This window comes from Balearica regulorum, chromosome 1, assembly GCF_011004875.1.
Source record: "Balearica regulorum gibbericeps isolate bBalReg1 chromosome 1, bBalReg1.pri, whole genome shotgun sequence".
NCBI classification, from domain to species: Eukaryota; Metazoa; Chordata; class Aves; order Gruiformes; family Gruidae; genus Balearica; species Balearica regulorum.
This window is the reverse complement of record NC_046184.1, coordinates 193,711,082-193,734,029: the sequence shown is the minus strand read 5'-3', so window position 1 is coordinate 193,734,029 and position 22,948 is coordinate 193,711,082. Positions and strand designations below refer to the sequence as shown.

Below are 22,948 nucleotides of genomic sequence, written 5' to 3'. Positions count from 1 at the left end.
GTTATTTGTATCAAAATTATTATTCATTACTTGGGGAATTGCAGAAAAAATTTATACCTTGCCTATGACTTTTCACTAGGTGTGTATATTCCTATGTATGAGCTCATACACAGACATCAGCGTCTGTTTGCACAAATAATTTCATTATGTCTAATGGACTCTGTCCCCAATTTTCCATCAATCGATGAAGTGAAGGAAGTAACAATGTATACTTAGTGACCCAAAATACACAAATACTTCATATACTGAACTATAAGATATATCACATCATTGAGGTGCTATACAAACATCATTTCCCACAGCTCTGCGTGGGACAGGCTGGAAAGCTGTGGCAGAGCAGCAGAGGTTATTCACCACGGACTGACCATCCATGCAACAAACTGCAGGCAGAAACATCACAGCTTGGGAACTCCTCCCTGTCCCACCACGCAGCCTCTCGAAAGCCTTGGCACCGCTGGGTGGCTTTGGCAGCCCTGGCTGTCCCGGACAGCTGATGATGGGTCACGGGTTATAAGAGGGAACGTTTAGCAGCACCATGACAGGTAGTGGAGTTGTGCTAATCCATCTCATCCGCAACTGTGGCTTGAAAATTAAGTTGGTAGTAGCACTGTACCCAAAACATTTTCAAGTAAACCTGGAGAGAAATAAATTACCCTTTCTTTCCATTCAACTCAGGCTGTACACTGGGTACACAGCATGACATAATATCCTTCCTGAAATCAGAGCCACAGTGAGGACCAGTATCCTTCAAACACGACCAGTTCCTGAGACTGCCTTGCAAACAACTGCGTTTTCCTAATTGCCACAGAAACTATCTTTTTCATCTTTTTTAAGAGCTGTCCAAAGAATTATGTATTGTTTTCTTTATAAATGCAATAAAAGTTTCATCACTATATCCCTGTACTTCTGCCAGAGTTTGACAGCCACAGATATAAAGAATCTTACTGGAAAGCAAGACACAGAAATAGCCACTCCATTTAACTGATGCTGGTCAGAAGCTTGCACCAATTTCTGTGATATTTGCCAGATATGACAGTAAATGATGTTAACTCTATGCCTGCCCCTAGTGAGCAGAATCAAACATCTTTTTGCAAGCTGTCAAGAAAGTGACTGTTATCTTCAGGATTTTTTTTTTCCATGAAAAATACATGACGCACTCTTCTTCTGAATGTAGGACCACATCCACTTTGGAAACTGGCGTTCTTGGATGATCAATACAAAATTATGTATTGATTTTCTTTTTAATCTGGAAAAATCCGTACAGTTGCCTTTTATTTTTTTACCTTTGCATTAACGATTCTGAAGATGATTTTAAATTGCAAGCACAGGCCAAAGGATTTGTTCGGAGGCCAATATGCATTTAGCTTTAGTGCCGCAGATATAAATTCAGAAAAACAAAATCAATACATCTGTAATGACTGCCTAGATAACTGCATAAGCAGCTGCAGAAAGCCAAGTCAGCAATTATTTTTAAGGACATGTGACAAGTTTTCCAATTCTCTGACAGCTACACATGCTTGTTTCCAAAGGATGTTATCCCAGCTGCCTTCCCGCAGCCACTCTGGACTTCTGCTTTGTTTTTAACTGGACTATTATCTCTCCTCTCTCTGTGCTTTACCACGGGCAGTTTCTACCTGTAGCAATCGGAGCAGATGTACTGATGCCAGTAACTGCTCTGCTAGTCAGAAAACACGAACTTCAGCACCGAAGCTACCGCATAGTTTATGATTAAAAGATAATTTAGTTAAATAGCTAATTGTGCATTAGTGTTTGTCTCACGGTTCTCTGTGTATGTGTGCACGTGTAGAAACAGAAAAGTATGAATGACTCTTTCAAACTCTTCAGAATAGAGACAGGAAAAGAGTCTGAAATACGAGGCATTAAAACCTGTTCTCAGGGGAAAGAGGGGACCTGCAGACCCTGCGACAACACCAGGCTAAGGAGCGTTTCTGCCAGTAACTCACCTTGCTGAATTTTCGTCAGTAGCTGGTGACGGGCGAGAATCCTGCTCATCCTGTAAGGAGGGCGTCTGGCGGTTTGATCGAATCGCAAGTACATCTCCTGGCCCTCGGGTGACACCGAGTTTAGGTAGTAACAGCCTGTGCCCGAAGTCCTGGCCACCTGCTTAAACATCTCTGCTCCTTTAAAATCACTCCGTCGCCGCTGTGGCTACTCCAGATTATAATCAGGGTAATGAAAGGAAGGAGGCAACAAGCCCTAGGGAGCTGAAAAGAGCAAGCGCTTTAAAAGAAAAAGGAGTGCCAAAAGCTACAACTCAGGATTCCTGCTTCTCCCACATGATCCGCACGGGCCAATCGCTCCGAGTCCAGCCTGTGGAAGTGCAGCCTGCGGAGGGACAGCCAGCCTGCCCCAGCCCCGGCAGCCCCACGGGCGGACGGAGCTTACCCAGCATGGAGGGGCTCCACCGGGCCGCTTCTGAAAGCAAAGAAGAAAAAGGTGAAGATGCTGGGGAATGCCTGTTTTAGAGCACGCAAGGCTGCAGAAAACCTTTTCCTTCTCTGCTCCATGCCGCCCAGCTGTCGACTCATCTCAGGAGAAGATGCCCTCGCTAGTTTTCTAAAAATCATACCTCTGTTTGCCAAGAAAAAGTTCGTTTACGGAAGGGCTGTCTGAATCTCAAAACCGCACGGTACAACAAGCACTGGAACAAATGAAGCCCTTGGGATGAAAAAAAAAAAAACCAACGCCTAACAGCCGGCACTCAGCAGTAAACAAGACCCGAGAGTCCCTAACATTATACTACCGAGAACCGGTCACAACCTGGAAGAAGGGAAGGGGATGGAGAGATTCTGTTCTTTGGGTTCCTTACCATAACACCTTCAGGGTTTTTTAATGGAGAGAGGGGCATCTGTTTCATTCAGTATTACATATCAACTACTGAGTTTGCAAAACATGTCATTTCTTTAGTTAATCAAATAGAAGCAGAACATTGCCATTTTTAACAGCAAGTAGGCAGCAAATCTGAGTTAAAATATACTGAAAACACCCTCCTAGTATGCCTGTCAATTAATTTTCCATTGCATTTTAAAATATCAATATTTTGGTTTAATACACCCCTAGCATGAGGTGATTTCTAAGGGAGCCGAGCTCTCTGATGTGAGCACCGCTAGCCCACGGGGAGAAATTTCACAGTATCACAAAACTGGAAATGTCGACGACTCACAAGGCTCTTCCACCCACCCAGCTGAACACGCTCCTGCCAAAACCCAGATGCAGGCAGCAGGGCAGGGGAAGGCAGCAGGGAGGCAGTGGGGCAGCCAGCCAGCACGGATCCTGCACAGCTCAGGAACTCTGCTGCCACCTCCCAAATCTGTGCCCCTTCCCATGATGCCAGTGTCAAGCTGGGGGACAGGGAGCCGACTGCTGCTGGAGCAGCTGCAAGCTCCGGGCAGAGAGGGCTCTACCCCCATCCCAGCCCATGGAGGATCTTGACGTCCCCAGACTCCTCTTGGACATTTACCTGCTGTGACATTCTTGTCCTGTTCTCCAGCCTTGGGGCCAACAATATGTCACGACCCGCCTTTGTACGAGGGAGGTCTCCTCCCACCCCCAGCCTGGATGAGGCTGCCCACCAGGGCAGGGCCGTGGGGTGGCACTGCCTGGGACCTGCCCACTCGCACAGGACAGGGTCTGGCCAGCTTGTGAGGGCAGACATAGCCACCTAAATGCGAGGGGCAAAAGGACAGTTGACTCATTCACAATTATTCATTAAAATTTCGCTCTGTGCAAACCCCTTAGGGCAGGGTTTTACTGCAATGCAATCTGTTCTCATTACACCTTACGGATTTTATTCCTAATGGACATGGGGCTTTCGCAGTGCAGTAAAATGGAGAAATATAATTCCGGGCACTAGAAATTTAAAATGAATGCTCTAGACTGAAGCCTCCATTACCTGTTATTACCATCCACAGCACCCACAAGTCCTGTACTTGCTGGTTTTTGCTCCAGGTGCGGCTGCATGGTGTTCTCTGAGACTCCCAACAGGGACTTCCGATTCAAGACAAAAGAGGTGGCACCACTACGGTCTAAACTCCCGAAGAGGGCTGGTCACTGGCAGCCAGGGAGCAGGAATGGCCGGTCTCCTCCTTGCCTTGCTGTGCTGTGCAAAGCAGAGAGGCAGGAGAGCCGCACAGGTGCAAGCAGAGAGAGCCTGAGCAGCAGGGAAGGGATGGTTTCCATTCCCACTGCAGGAAAATCAGCGTGTCAGTCACTCATCTGCTGTCTTTTGAAGAACAAATATCCCAGAGACACTTGAGTGTCAATGATGTGCACAGTATTTATCCAAAGAGACATTACCACCATGCAGGGAAATTCTTATTTGATTAATCTATAGTCCTTTGATGTAATTCTACTTATAAAATGCTATTGCTAGTGGAAAAAGCAATTATTAACATTTCATAGCACTCTGTTAAAATTTTCATAGGGATTTCTTTTTCTGTTGGAAAATGCATTGACTTTTTCAGCTAATAAGATTCTGCATTCTTCCTTGCAGTATTTCCAAAGACTAGGAAGCAGTTTAACTGAAATGTAATGCTTCAAAAACCAGCCCAAAGAAACAAAATCCAAGGCAAGAGCCTGTGTAAGGTACTGACTAGGGAACAAGCCCATTAAGCCCAGTAAGCCCATTAAGCTGTGAGCTGCCCTCCTAGCTTCCCCAGCAGCACATCTCAGCCATCACCAAGGGCAGAATGAGGAGCTTCCATTACAGGGCAATGACTTTCCCTTCCTCCCATTGCAGCGCAGTGACTTTCCCTTCCTCCCGGACACGAGGGTCCAAACACAACCTCGGAGCCGGAGGGACGCTCCAGGCTCGGCGCTGCCAAGCGCTGCCTCTGCCGAGGCTGAATTCTTTGGCTGTGGTCCAGCACTTACATAGTAGTCAAATAAAACAAGAAACAACAAGAGTTAGCTGCTCTCGCGGTGCTTGTTTGAAAGCTCCTGTGCTTTAGGTTATGCATGGTGGAGGAAAGAAGTAGTCCTCATCATTGCATACTTTTAAAATGACTGTCTCCTCATTCGGTGACTGCCCTGACACTCACTGTTTATTTTCAAAAATGCATCATTCAAATGAGGAAACCCCTTTGTCCGTCAGTCTTTCAGACAAAAAGTACTACAGAAGCCTAAGCTGTTATATAAGAGAGCTAATTAATATTTCAGTCTCAGTCTACAGGCTGTTTCTGGAATAGCTAATAGAGCAACATTGAACTTCATGCTAATGCATCTCATAAAAGCACTTCAAGATGAAAGCTTCCCCGTGCGTTTTACAAAGGCTGCAGGGGAGCTCCAGCACACACCTGAAATCGCTGCCTGTCATGACAGCAGCACAGCCCGTGCGATGGGAGCCCAACCCCACGTTCCCGTGTCACAACTGATCCACACAGAAATGGAGATTCCTTTGTTAAACCACAGCTGGAATTAGTGATTTTTTATCTGAATCAGAAATGTCCACACTTGTATCTACAGCATAATACCCGCATGTCACAGCTAGACATTTTACAGGACAAATGGTGATTTGATGGATACTGAAATTTTCTGGAAAATCAGGAAGGTTCACTTAAAGGTTTATTACTAAAACACAGCATTACTGAAACTTGTGCAGTATTTATTAGGATAATTGACAAAGTCAACTCAAGGATGCATACTCTTCTGTGTATGCATTCATAGACAGAACTGTAACACTGTTCATTGATTTTTATGTGTGTCTTCCGCTTTTCTCCCCAAAATTGCATTTATTGGGGGGGGAAAGAGTAAACTATTTGCAGAAAAAACCTGCCCCAGGGCTACCCATATATACTGAAGTAACACAAGGCAGTACTTGAGATCTGCTTCCGTTTCACTGAGAGTGAGGTGCCGCAATCAGCTGGAGAGAACAGCGTGGTATACTCTAGAAATGCTAAAATATATCTGATAACAAACTCTCCACTTATAACCAGCTTTTCTGAGCACAACAGTGTGAGCTTCTACACACCCCCCGTGGCCTTAGAGTATTACTCACGTAGGCATGAGGCAACGCTACAGGCAGTGGGGTAGCAGAGGGTAAATTGAGATGAACAGTACTTTCCCACTAGTATTCCCATATATATATATATAACAGGACCGCTTCCTCACATCTTATAATTAACCCCTGTAAATAACTGTGAGATAGGTCCATGGGGCACAGAGTTATTCAGGCTTGGATGGAACCTGCAGTTCTCACAGAGTAATCAGCCACTTGATCTTCCAGCCATGACCCATTTCCCTTTTATTGTTAGTTGCACTTATCTTGTTATATCGCATCTAAAATTAAATGGCAACTTGATGGCTTCTCTTCATTTGAAAGCACTGGTGCTATGAGAACAACACAGCTTCCTAACCGCTGGAGGAGCACAGTTGTTATTAACATTAGTGACATGTAGTTAGAAGAAGCCGGAAACTCTTGTTTTCAAGTTACAGAAGAAAAAAAGTCAGACGTTAGCTTTTAACTTGTTGATTTCTGGATTCCCTTCTATAATTCTCCAGGTAGAATAATAGTTCAGTTTGCTGGGTTATGGCCAAAACTCCAATATCCTATATACACAATATATCCTATATTCGAGTCCTAGCCACATCTCTTATCCCTATCCTATCCACACATCTTGTATTTCTTACCTGTATCTGCCTTTACAGCTGCCTGCACAGCAGCTCATGTATTAGCAGCAGGCAATTGCTCCTTTCTCAAATTTAGGAAGAGAAAAAAATTGTATGTGGGGAACCCAAAGCTGTGTTTATGATGAGGCTTTCACTTACTTCACGTGTTTTGAAACCTATCTCTGGGACCAGGACTTTTAAAAGCATAGGTTCATTGCCTGCTGTTTAGGAAAAGTGTTTTATGTTTGAACGCAGACGTTTGTTTGAGAGCTGAGCTGGGATTGCTACAGGCTGCAAACTCATTTACACAGGGCATGAAACAGCAGGGTCTCCAGAGCAGCCAGAAACGTTTCCCTCTGGCTCAGCAGCACTTCAGCCCTCTTCCTGAGGCCGTGCCGGGGCGCCGGGGCTCTGCAGCTTGTCGGGGGCTGCCAGGAATCGGGACTGGGGCAAAAGGAAAACAGTTTATGCGAGATTTCAACATCGCCGGGAAGTGAGATGGAAGCGGCTAATAGCTGCACAGCGTTACAACAGAGGATCGTTTCACTGGAGAGCCCGATGCTGATGTGTTCTGGAGGCAAGTCAGCTGCTATGTCAACTGTCCGATAGTGAGTTTTAAAAATGAATACTGCTAAGCAAGGCTTCTTCCTATGCATGAAAGACAGGCTTAGAGACACCCTTGACAAACTTCAAACCAGAAGAGGCGGCTTCTGACTAGTACTTTATACCTTTTTCCTCTGTTCTAGCGTCCCCATTCCAGCATCAGAGAATTATCCATTTGCATTTTAAGACCCACACGTTCAGTGGATAGCACCGGTATAAAATGTACCTCCTGATTACAAAAGCATTAGTGGCCTGGCCAAACCACAGAAGGCAGCTCTAATACAAGCAGAGGATTAGAAATGAGGTGCAGGCTCAGTACAGCAGCAGCGCAGAGGGAGAAGGGCACCACCAGCCACCAAGGCAAACTTACAGAAATAAGGACACATGCAAAAAGCCAGAAAGACGACGGTCATGGCAAGAAAGCTGAAGTGATTCCTCACACTAGTCTTCCCATAGAGGAGCTCAGGGATGTCAAATCAACACAATTAATAACAGATTTGAAAAAGGCTCCTCCAAGATCCTCTACCATGAGATCATAAAGGAGCTCAGCTATCAGGGATAAAAAGGAAAAGGCCACTTGTGGCTTAATGGCTGCTTAAAGACAGGAAAAAAAACTAGTGATAAATATTCCATGTTCACAATGGGATGAGGTTCTCAGTGGACTCTCACAGACGTTAGCGCTGGAACCTGTTTTACCCACTGCCCATACATGATTTTTTTAAAGAGATTGAGTAGTCAGATGGCAAAACGTAATGACAATACCAAATTTGTCTAGAAGTCAAACCAAAAATTGGTTGGAAACACTGAAGGTTCTTACAATATCGATTGAGAAGGCATTAAAACTGTATCTTTTGAGTGCTGATAAATGTACCAGAGAAAAAACACCCTAAAGGTACACAGTGCACAGTGCACAGTGATGGGATTTAATGGAGCCATTATCACTGAGAAAACAGATCTTGGACAGGTTTATGAAAATCCAATACAAGTGCTCAGTGGGTACAAAAAAGCAAAGAGGATTTTAAAACTCGTTAGAAAACTAATTGAGAGCAAACCAATAAACATCATGATGCTATTACAAAGGTTTGCCCACCACTTGGCAGTGCTGGGGTCTTTTCTTGGAGTGAATGAAGTTGGGAACAGTAAGTGAAATGACCATGGGGCAGGTTTGAAATGAACGAACATAAATATTTCTTCATGTTTGCATAGCTGACCCCTGGAAGTCATTGTCAGAGGATGCTGTGGCTGCCAGAAGTTAGAAGAGTTCAAATAAAGATTAGGTAAATGCCTAGAAAAATCCAGCAAGGGCAATTCAGCATAAAAATCCAGCTCGTGGCTCAGGACCTCCCTGAACCACATGAACGCGAGCAGGATATATAACATATAGAGCATCACTACATGCATATCTCGGTGTTCTATTTTTTCCCAAAATAGTTGCAACTGCCCTCTGGCCGACACATGGTACTGGGTTGGATGGAGCTGCGGTCTGACCTGGACTGGCTAGTCTGTATTCTTACGTGAGCTAACCAGCCCGCACCCACCCCATGGACCGTCTAAAAGCGGGATCCTAACAGCATTGCTAGTGCATAAATGCATCAAAATAATCGCTCCTGTGGTTTGTGGCTGGAGTCTGTGGAATAGCCAGTATTTCCCTGGACACAACCTCTCCATGCCCTCTTGGCTCATTTGCTGGTGAGGTGTAAGCCGGTGGCCTGCTGGCCACAAGGATGGGCTCAGTGGATGTGACCTTCCCATCCCTTCTGCTCTCCCAGGGGGTTAGAAGGGACCAGGCACTCCTGGCCAGTGAGTAAAGTCATTGCAAGGGGTTGGTTGTTTCGTCCAGTGCCTGGCTGCTAATTTAGGTGTTACAGTGTCACTCCTGTTCAGTTTTAAACATCACATTTTTTTCTCAAACCACACCAGCATATGAATATAGACTCCACTGGCCTTAGCTGAACTCTTCCCAAGCCAAGAATAGCCAGCATCCCACAGTGTGAAGTCCCTAAAGGCAGTGGTTCTCAACAGTAAATTAAAAAAAAAAGAAAAAGTTGGATAATAAATAGAGGTCAAAATAGAAGTCAAAAGAGAGGAAGACATTTCAGGTAGCAGACCTCCTCTGCCAAAGCATTCGGAGAGTATTATGACAGGAATGAGCTAAACATAGTTTCCATACCCTTAGTGCAACTCCATCTGCTAAATCTACCTAAGTTGCTAAAACTAAAACCACAGGAACTGTGTAAATATATTTAAGTAGCGGTGGGCTAACACACATCCTCGTCTCTGAGTCTCACTAACAAAGTGTTTGGATAACATAGTGATAACATAAGAAAGTGTTTAGATAAACTGATTTTCTTATGATGTAAATAAAAATATTGTAAATCCTTACACAGGCCTACTGCTGGTGTCACTCTGAACAACAGGCAAGCACTCCTGTTCCTGCTGAAGGTTCATGCCTTCATAGACTTCATGTGAGGGCTTCACTATTGATTTTCTTTTCAACAGGACTCCAGTACCATGGTGATAAAATGGGCAACAGAGGAAATATTAAGGTTTTGATCTGGTTTTGAGAGAGGGTTATTTCATCTCTGTGCTAGAGAGACAATGTCAAAGTTAGATTTTGTAAAAATTAAAAAAAAACAAACAAAACAACAAGGCAGAACAGAATAGCTCTTGGCCACACTACTTCAAAAACACAACAGCATAGGACTGGTGCATGGGAACATGAAATTCTCCGGGCTCCTTGAAAGCAATGAATATTCATTGCATTATTTCAGTCTCTGGTCCAGTGAGGCAGACTGACTGGCAGTGACAGTGTAAGACTTCAGGGAAGCTGCACAACCTGTCTGTACCACTTTCCTGACTAACAGTAATCTTTGCCTTGATTGACTACTTTAGTACCTACACGGGGAAAAAAAAAAAAGGAAATATAATTTTGTAGGGAGTTCCATTTTCCTTACAAGCAATATAAGTCCACTGGAGGCAGACTAAAGTCTACTGCAACTGCATGAACTAAGGAGAAAATAAACACCTTTCAAAATGGTCCTACACCTGCAGTGGGTTCCTTCAGATGAGACACTTATTGCCTAAACTTGCAGAATGCCACAGATTTCCCAATATATTACTAAATACATGCTATCAGATATTATAAATACTGCGTAACAAGGACGCAGTGTTTGTCCATGCGGCTCTACAGAGCAATATGCACTAACCAGTAAGTTCGGTCTTGACTCGAGGGCTGGACTGCAGCGTGGCATGCAAGGAAATACTCTGCAGGATGCATATAAAGCCTTTTGTTCACTAAGAGTTAAACTGTCCCCTTATTTTTTCTATAATCCTCAAGCCATTACCACCAAGACAGCCACTAAGTACAGCAAAGCCATTGCTTTGCTGGTTACTCTTCCTGGAGACCCAGGAAAGTTGAGGTTTGGGCTGATGCGTGGTGGAAGTTTAGGCTACAGTGGGGTGGCAAGTGTTCCTGGGAGGGATGCTCTCTGCAGAAGCTGGTGACCCTTTCTGCCTCCACCTCTCCCATCTCCCTAACAAAGCAAACTGAATTAAGCCTTGTGGCAGCCGGCATCTGGTACAGTGCAGGACCATCTGGCCTGACACGTGGCCGTCCCATGCTCTTGCTGCAAGGGCGAGTGAGGGCACTGAATCCAACACAGAGCTGAGGTCCATCCCCATGGCATCTGGGTATGTGCTTGCCCATGCCCCGGAGAACACAGTGCACACGACGTTTTCTTCCCTCCCCTAGATTACCAGCTTGGCCATCCCAGAACCAGAGCAAAGGTCCTGCACAGAAAATAGTATGGATGAGGAGTGGATTTGGTCACTAGCCCAGCTTTCAGGCTGACCCACCACGTCACTGCAAGTGAGACCCACACACTTGCACACTTAGCTGGCTGCATAATTTCAGCCATACTGGTGCCGAATTAGCAACCTCACAAATGAAGAAGCCAGGGGGAATAAGGGACATATATGCATCAGTTATCCCTCAGCCAGAGCTAGAATTTAGCATAACCTACACCAGTTGCTCTGTACAGTACATTAGTTGCCTTGTATGTCTGAAACAGAATGCATGATGCCCTTAGCTTTTAATCCCAAATTATTATTTTTTCATATCACGAAGATTTAGGAGTATCAGTTATATATATATATTAATTTTTTTGCTAAAAAAAAAAAAGAACCCAAATAGTCCCTGGCAGACCTTCCACAATAAACCACCAGTGGAACAGTTTACAATATAAATAGATATTCGTGAATTGGACAAGTCTCTGATGAGGATTTTCTGTCTCCCAGCAATCAACTGCTCAGTGCACAACTTAAGCTTTCCATTTCTAGACTCTGTATTTCTTTCTTGCACTCTGTTTTTTTTTTTTCCCCCTCACAGTTTGCACTGTGCTATATAGACACTGCAGAGCTGATGTGTCTCACTGGATAAAGTCGTTTTGGCCAACAAGCTGCAGGTGGGTTTTTTTTAAGAGAGTGGAAGCCTGCCAAAGAGCAGGAGTGACACAGAGGAAAGGGCTTCCCATAGCTCCCTTGCCAGCCACCACGCTGCTGCTCCTGAGCAAGTGCAGGCAGCACACCCCTCCTGCCCCACAGTCTGCCTTTGGAAAAGGCTTCCAGTGAGCAGGGAGGACCGGAGACAGCCTAGAACCTGCAGCAATGCAGGCAGGGTGAATTATTCTCCAGCACACATTCCTTCCTTCTCCCCCCCGTCCCCCATATCAGTTGTACTGTCTTGGAGCATATTCTCTTCCTCCACCTCTCCCCTCTCTAGCTGTGTACACCTACACACACCCTTGCACATCCTCCTCCCTCCTCCAGCAACCACTTACCAAGACTTCTCCTCTGTTGATTCCCCCTCTGTTCAAAATAGGCAGACCAGGAGAGTTGGTTGATAAGGTCCATACCAGCCGTGAATTTCTTTTTCACTCTCTCAATTCCAGTGTGATGAAAATATTGCTGTCCAACCTCTGTTTATTCTGGCACCCTATCAAGTCCCTCTACCAGGCTTCCTCCCTGTCCCACTTTCTGAATATACAGCGCTCTTTCAAATCAACCCCACGGTGTTCCTCATTTGTTGTTGTCTACTTAAGGTGTTGCTCCATGTTTATGGAATGTAGTTTTACTGGAAAAATTCCTTGGCCAAAACCTTCAAAAGGAACTACTCATCTTGGGTTGATTTTCCATGACACTTGCAAAGCTCTGGCTTTCTGGGAGTGTTGGTTTCCTCAGTCTGAATATAAGACCTCTTTGAAATATCTCAAGTTGGACAACTAAAAATTTCAGAACAGAAAATGTACCTGACCTTTGAAAAAGGCTGGTCCAGTTTATGTGTGCTGATTTTTTTCCTCCTCTCTTTGAATTAGATTTTGACAAGTAAGTGCTGTTCTCAGCTGTAAGGACATGAAATTAAGGCAAAACTGGGTCCTGAAAAGAAGTTTCCAGACCATGCTGCTGTGAAGGTTTTTACTCCAAATCAGAATTTGCTGATTACTTTATAAATGTTCAGGATTTGCACTTGAGTGGTTAAGATCAGAACTGGCTTTAAAGTACTTTGTATGTACTCTCTACTTGGATTGCAGAAAAATGAACCAGAGATTCATGTATTTCAGTCTTTATTTTTCCTCCTTTTATTTTCCCTCCTCCTAAGGAAATTATGACAAATAATACACTTGCTGGTTCCTAATATGTTACCAAACATAACAGGTTGGATGATAAATTAAAACCAAATGGAGTTCTGAACATTTTGCTTTCAAAACACTAGTAAGTCCATATTGCTTTAAAAATAAACTTTGTTCCTACTTTGCTCAGACTACTGAAAGTTCATGTGACAGGGAGGCAACTCTGGCCGTGACACCTGTGAATGATTTGAAAATAACTTTTTAAAATAGCAATTGTGAGGGATTACACGTCTCCAGAAGATTACAAACGGGAAACAGACTCTGTGTCTCACCAGCTTAGGTGTAGCTCAGCTAGGAAGTGCACAGTCACATCGTAAACCTCCCTTTTACTTTGTTCCTAATTGGCAGCCTTGTTAACAACATCAGCAAAGAACTATTCACTGAAGCCTGGAAGCTAAGAGGTCATACCATAAACTTGCCATGTCCTTACACTCTTTCTTAAGTATGCACTAGCAGCTGTTGTGAAAAACAGGATACCTGAGGCTTGACAGGCTTTTGCTCTGACTGAGGACACTGTACCAAGTACAACAAATATTCACGCATCGGACAACTAACTAGTAGTTTGAAAAGTGAATCTTAAAACTCACTTTAAAGCATGCAGTATGAAATCTGCATGGCTGCTGCCACTGTTGCTTAGCTAAACCAGTCAGGGATCACAAATAAAATCACACAGCTTTTATTACCATAAACTCAGTATGTCTTCTAAAGGCATGTAATTCACAGTCTGCCTCCCCAGAATAATCTGCAAATGGAGAAATACATTTATGCAAAGTTCAGGTACATTGGCTGGTTACTGTCGGAACATGTAACTTTAAGTCCACGTTCAAATGCCACTGAAGTCACAGGCACCTTGTCAGCTCCATCTCCTGCTTTGCTTACTTGAGCACGTACCTTAAAATGAAGCCAGAGATGCTATAAGCAGCAATCTCTAAAACTAAACTTCTGCAATAGTAGTGGCTCACTGATTTCCATATCAAATGCACTCAGGTGGCAGCTGAAGAGATGGCTTTTTCCCCGCCTGTCACTGATGCAGGTAGGTCTTTGGTGCTGTCACTTGGCTAGGATTATGGAGAGAAATAAGCACCACCGGAGGGCAATTCATCCCCCTTCTTTCACACACCTATTTCAGGATGACAGGACTTGCTTTCAGAGGTACCTATTTCTGTCTTGACTGTAAAGGACCTCGTGTGACTAGCTCAGTCCTTTTAGAAGGCATCCCCACTAGACTCACTGCTTTCAAGTCAGGGCAGATGCTTTTCACCCTGTATGTTATTTATAACATGAATCAAGACTGTGGGCAGAGCATAACATAATGCCTGTACTCCGAGGACTAAGAGAAACCTAAGCGGAAAAGGAATGAAGATTTCTTTTCTCACATATTTCTGTCAGTTGGTACAGCTTAGCTGACTTGGCTGCTACATTCCCATTTGGGGATCCAGCCTTGATCTGGAGATCAAGTTGAAACTGGGGCTGACAGGTACATCAGTGGCTGTCCCACATACCTCAGGAAAGCCATGGAAATGGTGACATGGATTGTAGTCACACCTTCATTGGCGAGCCAAGACTTAGACGCTGTCCTTGGGATGGGTGTCTTTGTCTCTACCGTTTCTGTAGTAGGGTCTGCATTGAGAAAGAACTAAGGAACCCAGCGAAGAATTAAATGTTAACTTTACAAGAACCACTGTATTCCACAATTTCCTGCTGATTATTCCCTGTTTATCATGTTATTGCTGACTCTTTTGTCCCCTGAAATTCTATGGACATGTATGTTTTACTCAGGCATCTACTGGTAAAACTAATTGAGAGATGCGACTTCCAGTGCAAAACAATGCCCTCTATTAAAGAAATAAGTCATTAAATAAGAGCATCCATAAATAGAAAGGGTTGTAAAAACAAATAGGGGAAAGCATCTGGTTTGCAACATCTTTGCACAATTTGCAGTAGCTAAATCTGGACCCAATTAATGACCTGTTTATTTTCCAAAATTTCAATAAAATGCCTTGGCAAAAACTTAATCTGTCTCTGGAGAACGTCTTATTTCCTTCCATATGCTGCCCAGTCTGTCACAGAAATAAACTTCCCAGTTTCAAGATCCCTAATGACTGCACCAACTGATCCTTTCCATAAAAGAAGAGATAATGGTTCTAGCCCTATAAAAGTCATGATCCTCCCCCAAGAGAAACCAACACGAAGGAGTGAAAGAGTGAGCACTCTGCATCAAAGCCTCTGCTGTGACCTAGAATCCAGAGATTTAAAAAATCAGCTCTGTGAAGCCTAGTGTTCCTACCTACAATTCATCCCAGCTGTTTTATAATCCCTCTAATTTGATAGTTTCTTTAAAATGCTGCCATGCCACGATTAATGTGTATGTGTTGGCTTTGTCCTGCTATCCTTGTTGTTCAGGGTGCCTTCAAAAGAAACAGCTTAGGCTGTTTTGTAATTATGTATGTTTATGGTTTTGTATAAAACAAAACAGATGCTTCAGAGTCAATTTTATTTGGTGGTGTCTTGTCTAACCTAGATTCTGAGATGTATTTGATCTCTATTTGAATCAGATTAGCTATAGTAACCTCTATTTTATTATATGTCAGAAATATGGATGTTCTGGTACCTTCCCATTCCCGATGAACTCATGCATCCTACCACACTGATTTAATAGATAATATTTTTTAGAATAATACACTGTTGGTTTAGAGGTTAAATGTAACAAAACAGATGAGTCCACATGAGTTGAACACTTCACCATTTAAATTTACAAAGTATTTAAGTGCTCTGCTGAACTAAGGCCATAATCAAATTATCAGCTTTGTTCTGAAAAAAAAAAAGCACTTGGAGCTGTTAGGGACATATATAGACACCAACTGTTATTACCAACATACTCATTTGCCAAGCTGATGTAAAACTATATGCTTCTGACTCTCTAGGAACTAATGCTTCTTTATTTTCAGGAGTGATGGGATGAGTCAAGCCAGGATGACAAAAGCCATGCTTACATCAGAATCCAGAGAGTTTCTGCTAATTTTGGAGAAGTTTTTCTTTATTTTCCTTAATGTCACTGGTAGAAGAAAAAAATGGTCCAAATCTTTAAGTGATAAGGAAGCTGTAAGAATTCTTCCCAGGAAAGAAACTGAGCACAACCTCAAACACCTCACCATGTCGCAGAAATTCAGGCCGAGGTTCAGTGAACGCGTGCTTGGTTATGCACATTAATGGTGATTACTGACATTTTGATAGCTGACTCTGTCTTTTTGGCTATAATATAAATATATTATATTTCGCTATATAATTTCCCAGGCTGTTCAAACGTAGCTGATGGGCTCAGTGTTGTCATGGGGCTTTGAAAATCTCAACTGAGAAAAGTAATAGAAGATATGGTAAAGATGGAGGAAGTAATAAATAATACAGAAAAGAGGAATCAGTTCTCATTTTTACCTTCTTATGATACCAGAAATACAATGATGTTCAGTAAAATTTTAAAGCTACAAATTAAAGTTTAAAAACTGAAGAGAAATAATGTGTGCCACACATTAGTTTTACTTGAAAGTACACGATCTGAGTCACTAGTTATACTATTACACAGCAGTCCTCCTCCCATCAGTTTTCTCCTCACTATCAACTCCTTTAGTGCTTGCCCAAAATGTATTGTTTTCTTCTATTTCTGCTACTTTATTTAGAGAGCTAGTCTGAAGATGGGCATTTACCTTCTCTCAGACAGTGACTTCCACAAATGGAAAATATTTTTGTTTCCTGACAAAAGTGGTGCCAGCCTTTGCTGAAAATCCTCACTTCACTTCATCTGTAAAGACACCCTACCCTCTATGACTTTATTTATAATTCAAGACACTTATTGCATCGAGGCATAACTATTCTCCATTAAAAGCATTCCTTCCTAAATATCAAGTGAATAACGCATACATACCGAACCCACAGTATTTTAAATTCACTCATCGCACTTTTGTTTTGTGCCTTGAGACAGAGTGTTCCATATTTGTTTCTGAAGTAGCATTTGCAAGTTGGGATTGCTGTAAAATATTTGCTAAAAAAGAGCGTGAATAGTTCACAGACTTGTCAGAATCCATCTGTTTGAGTCTATTAATGGGTGCATTCCCAGCTGTGGTCCTTCCAACGTCATAAATAAAAGGTTTCTTTCTTACTAAAAATCCAATGGCTGAAATCTCCCCGTAAAACTGATTTATTTAGACAAAATCTGTCCTTACGTTAAAGTGACCTCTTAAAATGAGCAAAACTGTGAGATGTCAATCGCATATTCTTTCAGCAGTCAACTGACACATAAACGACTCACAGTCTCAAATAATTTACTACAGCATTATTCTGGATAAGCCATGAAACACCATGTGATTCAGATCAGGATGAGCGGGGCTGGGATGGGGAAAGAGAGGTACATTTACTGGGGGAGTGAGAGGCACATTGAAAATAACTCAAAAGTTGGGACGAATGCTCAGGTCCTCACTCCTCCAGGCAGTGAATCCAAAACAAACTTATACACATGTATGCAACGCACTTTAGGGAAGTCCAAGCTATTAACAAATGCAGGGGGTTCCTAAATCTTTAGGAACCCTTTTATGCAATGTTAAGTGTAATTCTTGAGTATTTTGTCTGAGAGAAATACAATTTGTAACACTGGTTTTTACTTAACTCTTTTGACATTCCCTCAAGCTGGCAGTTACCCTGAATTTCTTCCTAAATTGCAGTGACAGAAGTCTGAATACAAAGATGTTTCAAGCAACTCTTAGCTCAAACAGATCTACATATGATATAAGGTATATTTGAACTATGCTTCTGTGAAGGTAATTTCCCTTTAAATTCTTTCTATAACAAAACTAATACTCCAATTAGTTGGGTTTTTTTACAGTGCTGCTGTATTAAATGACCCTGAAGTTTCAGTGTCTTTTGGCTCATCATGGCCTGGGACACGAATCCCTCCTCCCAGAAAACATGCTGCTTAGCTTCCCAGGGCACCAGTGCCATTCATTTCGCTCTAGCAACAGAAGAAACTAATTGTTCCTGTATTATTTTAGATCTGTGACAATCAAAATTTGCAAAGTATTCACAGAATTAAGAAAGCTCTTTTGGAGTTAGTGTACTTATCTTGCTGCTAAAGATAAGCTCACAGATTAAACAATATTTAGTTAAGCATAAATTTTAAATGGTAGTGGTTTTGAAATAGATTAGGAATCAAATTGTTACCACTTAAAGAAACACAATGATTATAAGTTTCAGTGCCTCCTCTTCCACTGTACTGCAGCATGTTGCTGGATCTGTAAAAATGATCCCTGGACACAAAAACTTTTCTATGTACTTACAGCTCAACAGCCACAGAGGAAAAAAATCAGTATCTCACTGAAATTATCATCTGTTGAAATACAGTTCACGCTGATGACTATATACAGCAGAATATGTTTCACTTTTGATTGGTATGCTCGCTGAAAGCATCTCAGGATTTTCAAGTCTCACAAATTTTGGTCTAGTTCTACATTGCCAAGTGTAGTAATTGCTGGAAGTAATCTCGGGACACTATGCCAAGGGACGGAGACCTGGTCTGTACACACTGCTGCAGGGTGAGCGAGACTATATCTGCACTGTATAGTTTTGAACCTCATGTGATTACCCTGGGATCCAAACACATAGTTTTTGGCATGTTTTCTTGCTTTAAGTGACCCAAATAATGTAATAGCTGTGTTACAGTCCCTCAGTCTGGAGGTTTTATGCCATTAAACTGGGGGCATGTGTTGCACACCTCTGCACGTAGCATCGGAGCACGTGGAGGTGGCTTAGTTTTGTGAGTTGAGTATGACTTGCATAAACTCTACTGTAACTAAATGTGATTAAGTCCTGTTGCAAAAGAATAGAAAATGAAAATTCAGAGTGGCACTCTATCCTTGAGGGACTGAGTATGCCTTGAATATTGCACTGTCTTAGTAAAACCAGTTACTGTGGCTAGTATGATGTGATGTGTGTTGTGTACACATACTAATTGGTATTCCTGTATGTAAATTACTGCCCTCTACTGGAACAACAGGCAGGGTATTTCACATGAAATTGTTTATTACCTAAATTAATTCAATTGATTTTTGGAGGTTTAGGTTTTTTGGAACCAAGTGCCATGAATTGCAGATGTTCCTGATCCCTTCTTGTACCATAGTTACTTGCTGCACTCATATCGTACACATTCAATCTGTGCTTATTTGCGGTATAAGCTGCATCGGGATGGTCTGATTGTCAAAATATTTTCATTTTTGAACTGTAAACAGGATGTGCACAGGAGCTACAGAAGTGCAGTCTTCTTGTGGATGCTCTAATGTCAGTCAAGGAACTGTCATATTTTTAAGCCTGTAATAATCAAACCATCACAAATTCTTTATCAACTGAAAATAATATTCCCAAAACTAAATTTTCAAGAATCATAAGACAGATATCACTTCTTTGAAATCATGAGGCTGTCTTAAAACTATAACATTTTACAAAATGTATTTTTTTTGTTTTCTGTCTTTTCAGACTCTAAAGTTCCCATTTTCATGCTTTTCTTTTCAAATTTGATATTAAAATATGCTTCAGTTGAAGTGAAAGCTGGGTTTCTCAATGAATTGTGACTCCAGGAGATTATTTTTAAAGCGATTATGATATATAGCAACACAGGAAGTGGCCATGCTATGACAGAAAACCAAAAGAAATCAGAAAGAGCAAGACAGAACATCTGTCTCACAAGAAATGCAAGAAATACAAAGTACAAGAAGACAAATGTCCATTGAACCGCTGCTGTGAAATAAGGCCATTGCCTGGCAAGTATTGCACAAATCAAGTTGTTAAGTCAGCTAAGTTCTCAGCATCCTTAAAAATATTACAATAAGGGACATTTTTGAAGAGGTTTTTTGATTCAAACAAAAAGTGATAGCTCAAAATTCAGAATGGAGACTTCACTGATTCCTGAAACTAAACACCACGTCCTGCTGTAGCTGGGAAAGCAGAAGAGTGGGAGTCCAGTCTCCAGGGCCTTACCAAGCCCAGGAATTTCCCATGTTTAGGAATTTGCTGGCCAGCCACCAACAAGGCTGTATTGATGGGAATTGTTATGGTGTTCACTTAGCAGCTAAAAGTTTATTGTGGATATAAATGTTCTATATGAATGTTCTGGCATAGTTATTATTATAAATAAAGTCATTTGCATGGGGATATGAAAAGTGGTCTATAGGATTGAAGTAAGTCATGCGAATAAATCCAATCCACCTAATAGGAAATAACTGAGAAGATACATTATTTAATATGCCATGACTGGTATTAGGAAGCAATCCTGGGATGGAAAAACATCATTACAGTTTAATGGCAGACAAATAAATTTTTATATCAGTCTATATGAGCTCCTTTATATCATAGAAAAATATGAGTACCAATAAACACATCTATCTAAACATATAGGAACTTAAACAATATTGTATTATATACTGCTTCTGGAAAAATAGTACTATGATTTGTTTCCAATATTATGGTCTACAAACACCAGCAATAATTACAATGCCTACAGGAATCCTCCATAAAGGCATTGTGTAGCATACTGACAAGGTACCAGCTGCCTTCTAGTCACACAGGAAACATCTACAGGTGGAATGAACTGAGGCCATCTATATGTGCGGAGAAATATTTGTCTACTGAGACCTGAAAGAACCTTGTGGATGCTCAAAGAACCATGCAAAGTCAGTAGCAAACCCCGCCCCCCCCCCCCAAAAAAAAGCAAGCTGTACTATAAAAAGGACTGACATCATCACTTTCTAGGGAAAAAAAAGGTATTTTCTAAAGATTAATGTGACATTCATTGAAATCAGTGAACAGCCAAGAAGAAAGAAAGAGACCTGTCAAGAATCTTTCTAAATAGTTATCAAGTAGAAACTGACTCAAATGGTATCCAGTCCTATTACCAGCATTGATTCCCCATTTTATCAGCTGAATTTTCTATCTCATAATGTCAGGAAATTGAGTAATCAAAACTGAATTTCTCGTAGGAAAACAATCTCTGATATAGCGCGCTCTGATGGAGGCAGGACTTGTGCAAATACAGAATTTATGTATTAAATTTAAAACCAGAAGATGACTGTTGCTGTTGCCCCAGGAACCTCTGCTGCTCCCCCACAGTCACTGCAAACTTTACATGGCAAACGGTAGCGGAACCACAGAAGCGGGTATGAAAAAATTACATCTTTCTCTGGACTTTGAGACAGTGGGAAGTCCTCCATCATCCCCCTCTGCAGTCTCATGCTGATACAGAAATACTTGGCAGGTCAAGCATATTGGTATTTTTGTAATTGTATTTCTGGAATTAACTTCTTGTTGCTGAGGGTCATGAGAACCCGGCAGCAGCAGAACTAATAATGGTGGTATTTTGCCACCATCACCCCCTTTTCAGATTCAAACCGCTGGTCTTCAAGGAGTGTCAAGTGAAGGAGATGGAAAGAAGAGCATCTATCTGTTTTCAAGAAATTAACCTAAAACCCCATCCTAACATCAATATAGCATATATAGCATGATTAATATAATTTATGAGATCAATGACTACTTTTTTGGCTATTACATTTTCTTTAGGATTGAGACAAGAGCAGAAAATTTCCTGGCATGCCTGACCAAACGAATCACTCATAAGTCACTTTCTTTCTTCCCTGAAGCACTCCATCCCGAATAAAGAACATCTTTCATAACTTTTCTCCTTGACAAAGGACAGTCTTTTCCCATTGATGGGGTCAGGTTAGGGGGGAATTTACACATATACATCTTACCAACATACATGAGAATCAGCATCTTGTACTCTCCAGTGCACTGGCGGGGACATGGACTGCAACATCTCTACTTTGCTTTCTAAAAACATATGTGCATGATTTTAAAACAGAACATAAAAGTATGCCTGCCAAACTGGCCGCAACAAATACCAGATTTTCCACATACACATCTCCCACACCCCTAATGAAAACTGACCTGGCAAAATTATTTTATAAAAAAAAATCCACTATTTTCTTGGCTTTAATTAGATTAACCTGCCACATTTCCACTGTACACAAAGGGCTTAATTAAGAAGAAATTTCAGTAATAGAATCATAGAATCATAGAATGGTTGGAAGGGACGTTAAAGATCATCTAGTTCCAAACCCCCCTGCCATGGGCAGGGACGTCCTCCACTACACCAGGTTGCCCAAAGCCCCATCCAACCTGGCCTTGATAATAGAATAGTATCCAGATGCAGCAGGCTTAACGTTGGCCCCATATCAGGACTCCTGCCTTTGCTCAGGCGTTCTCTGAGGACCCGGGAGCCTGGTACACGTGTTTTCTTTCAGCTGTCCTAACACTGACCTCAGGATAAATCACACCAGAAGTAATGAGTTCTGCTTCGCAGGGTACAAACTTGCAAAAGAAAGTTCTTAAAAATGTTTTATTTTAATTGAAAAATAAAAACTATGAGGCAACTATAGATTTGATGCTTCTTTAAATATGCTCCAGAAATATGGCTGCTCTTGCCTCCATACAGGCATGACAGAAAACTGTGCTAAAATTCCTACAGTTCTGGTTGTGACCATTAGTTTTTTAAGACCCACTTTTCTGTATTTCCCAGGATCAAGAGATCAGCTGGTGTCAGGGAGCACCATGTCACCAGAGGTGCAATTACAAACTTAGGCTTGCTCATTTGCACCCAATAAACCCACAATAACCCACAAACCAATCACAAATTACTTTTGAGAGGAGAAGGGGCAGTACCTTGATGTCTTTGCCAAATGCTGAATGTGGCAATTATTTTCTGCTGGACAAATTATTCTCCATTTTCTACCCTACTTCAGCTAAAGTGCAATTTAATTTTTGGCATAAATGCATTTCAGTCACATTTGAAGAGATACTTGGAGCTACAAATCAGTGTATAAGGTCTTCCTGAAGAGTTAAGGATAACCAAGAGTAGGTCTTCTCAATCTTTCCATTTAAAGATCTTAATTTTGGATTCTTTAGACTAAAATTTTCTTTTAATCATGAGCCTGCCTCAT

The 22,948-nt window shown here is 41.9% G+C and overlaps 1 protein-coding gene across 4 annotated transcripts in view; it reads right to left on the bottom strand.

The window, feature by feature from the left end:
• STARD13 (StAR related lipid transfer domain containing 13) overlaps positions 1 to 22,948 on the bottom strand; it is a 305,468-nt gene that overhangs the window by 120,431 nt on the left and 162,089 nt on the right. The window contains exon 1 of one of the 4 annotated variants that reach the window (XM_075742020.1): positions 1,965 to 2,276. The exons of the other annotated variants lie outside the window; for them this stretch is intronic. Within the exon in view, the coding sequence (XP_075598135.1) occupies positions 1,965 to 2,133 (169 nt within the window). The 5' untranslated portion in view covers positions 2,134 to 2,276. Of the gene's footprint in view, positions 1 to 1,964; positions 2,277 to 22,948 lie in introns of those variants that run through there. 4 annotated transcript variants of the gene reach the window in all.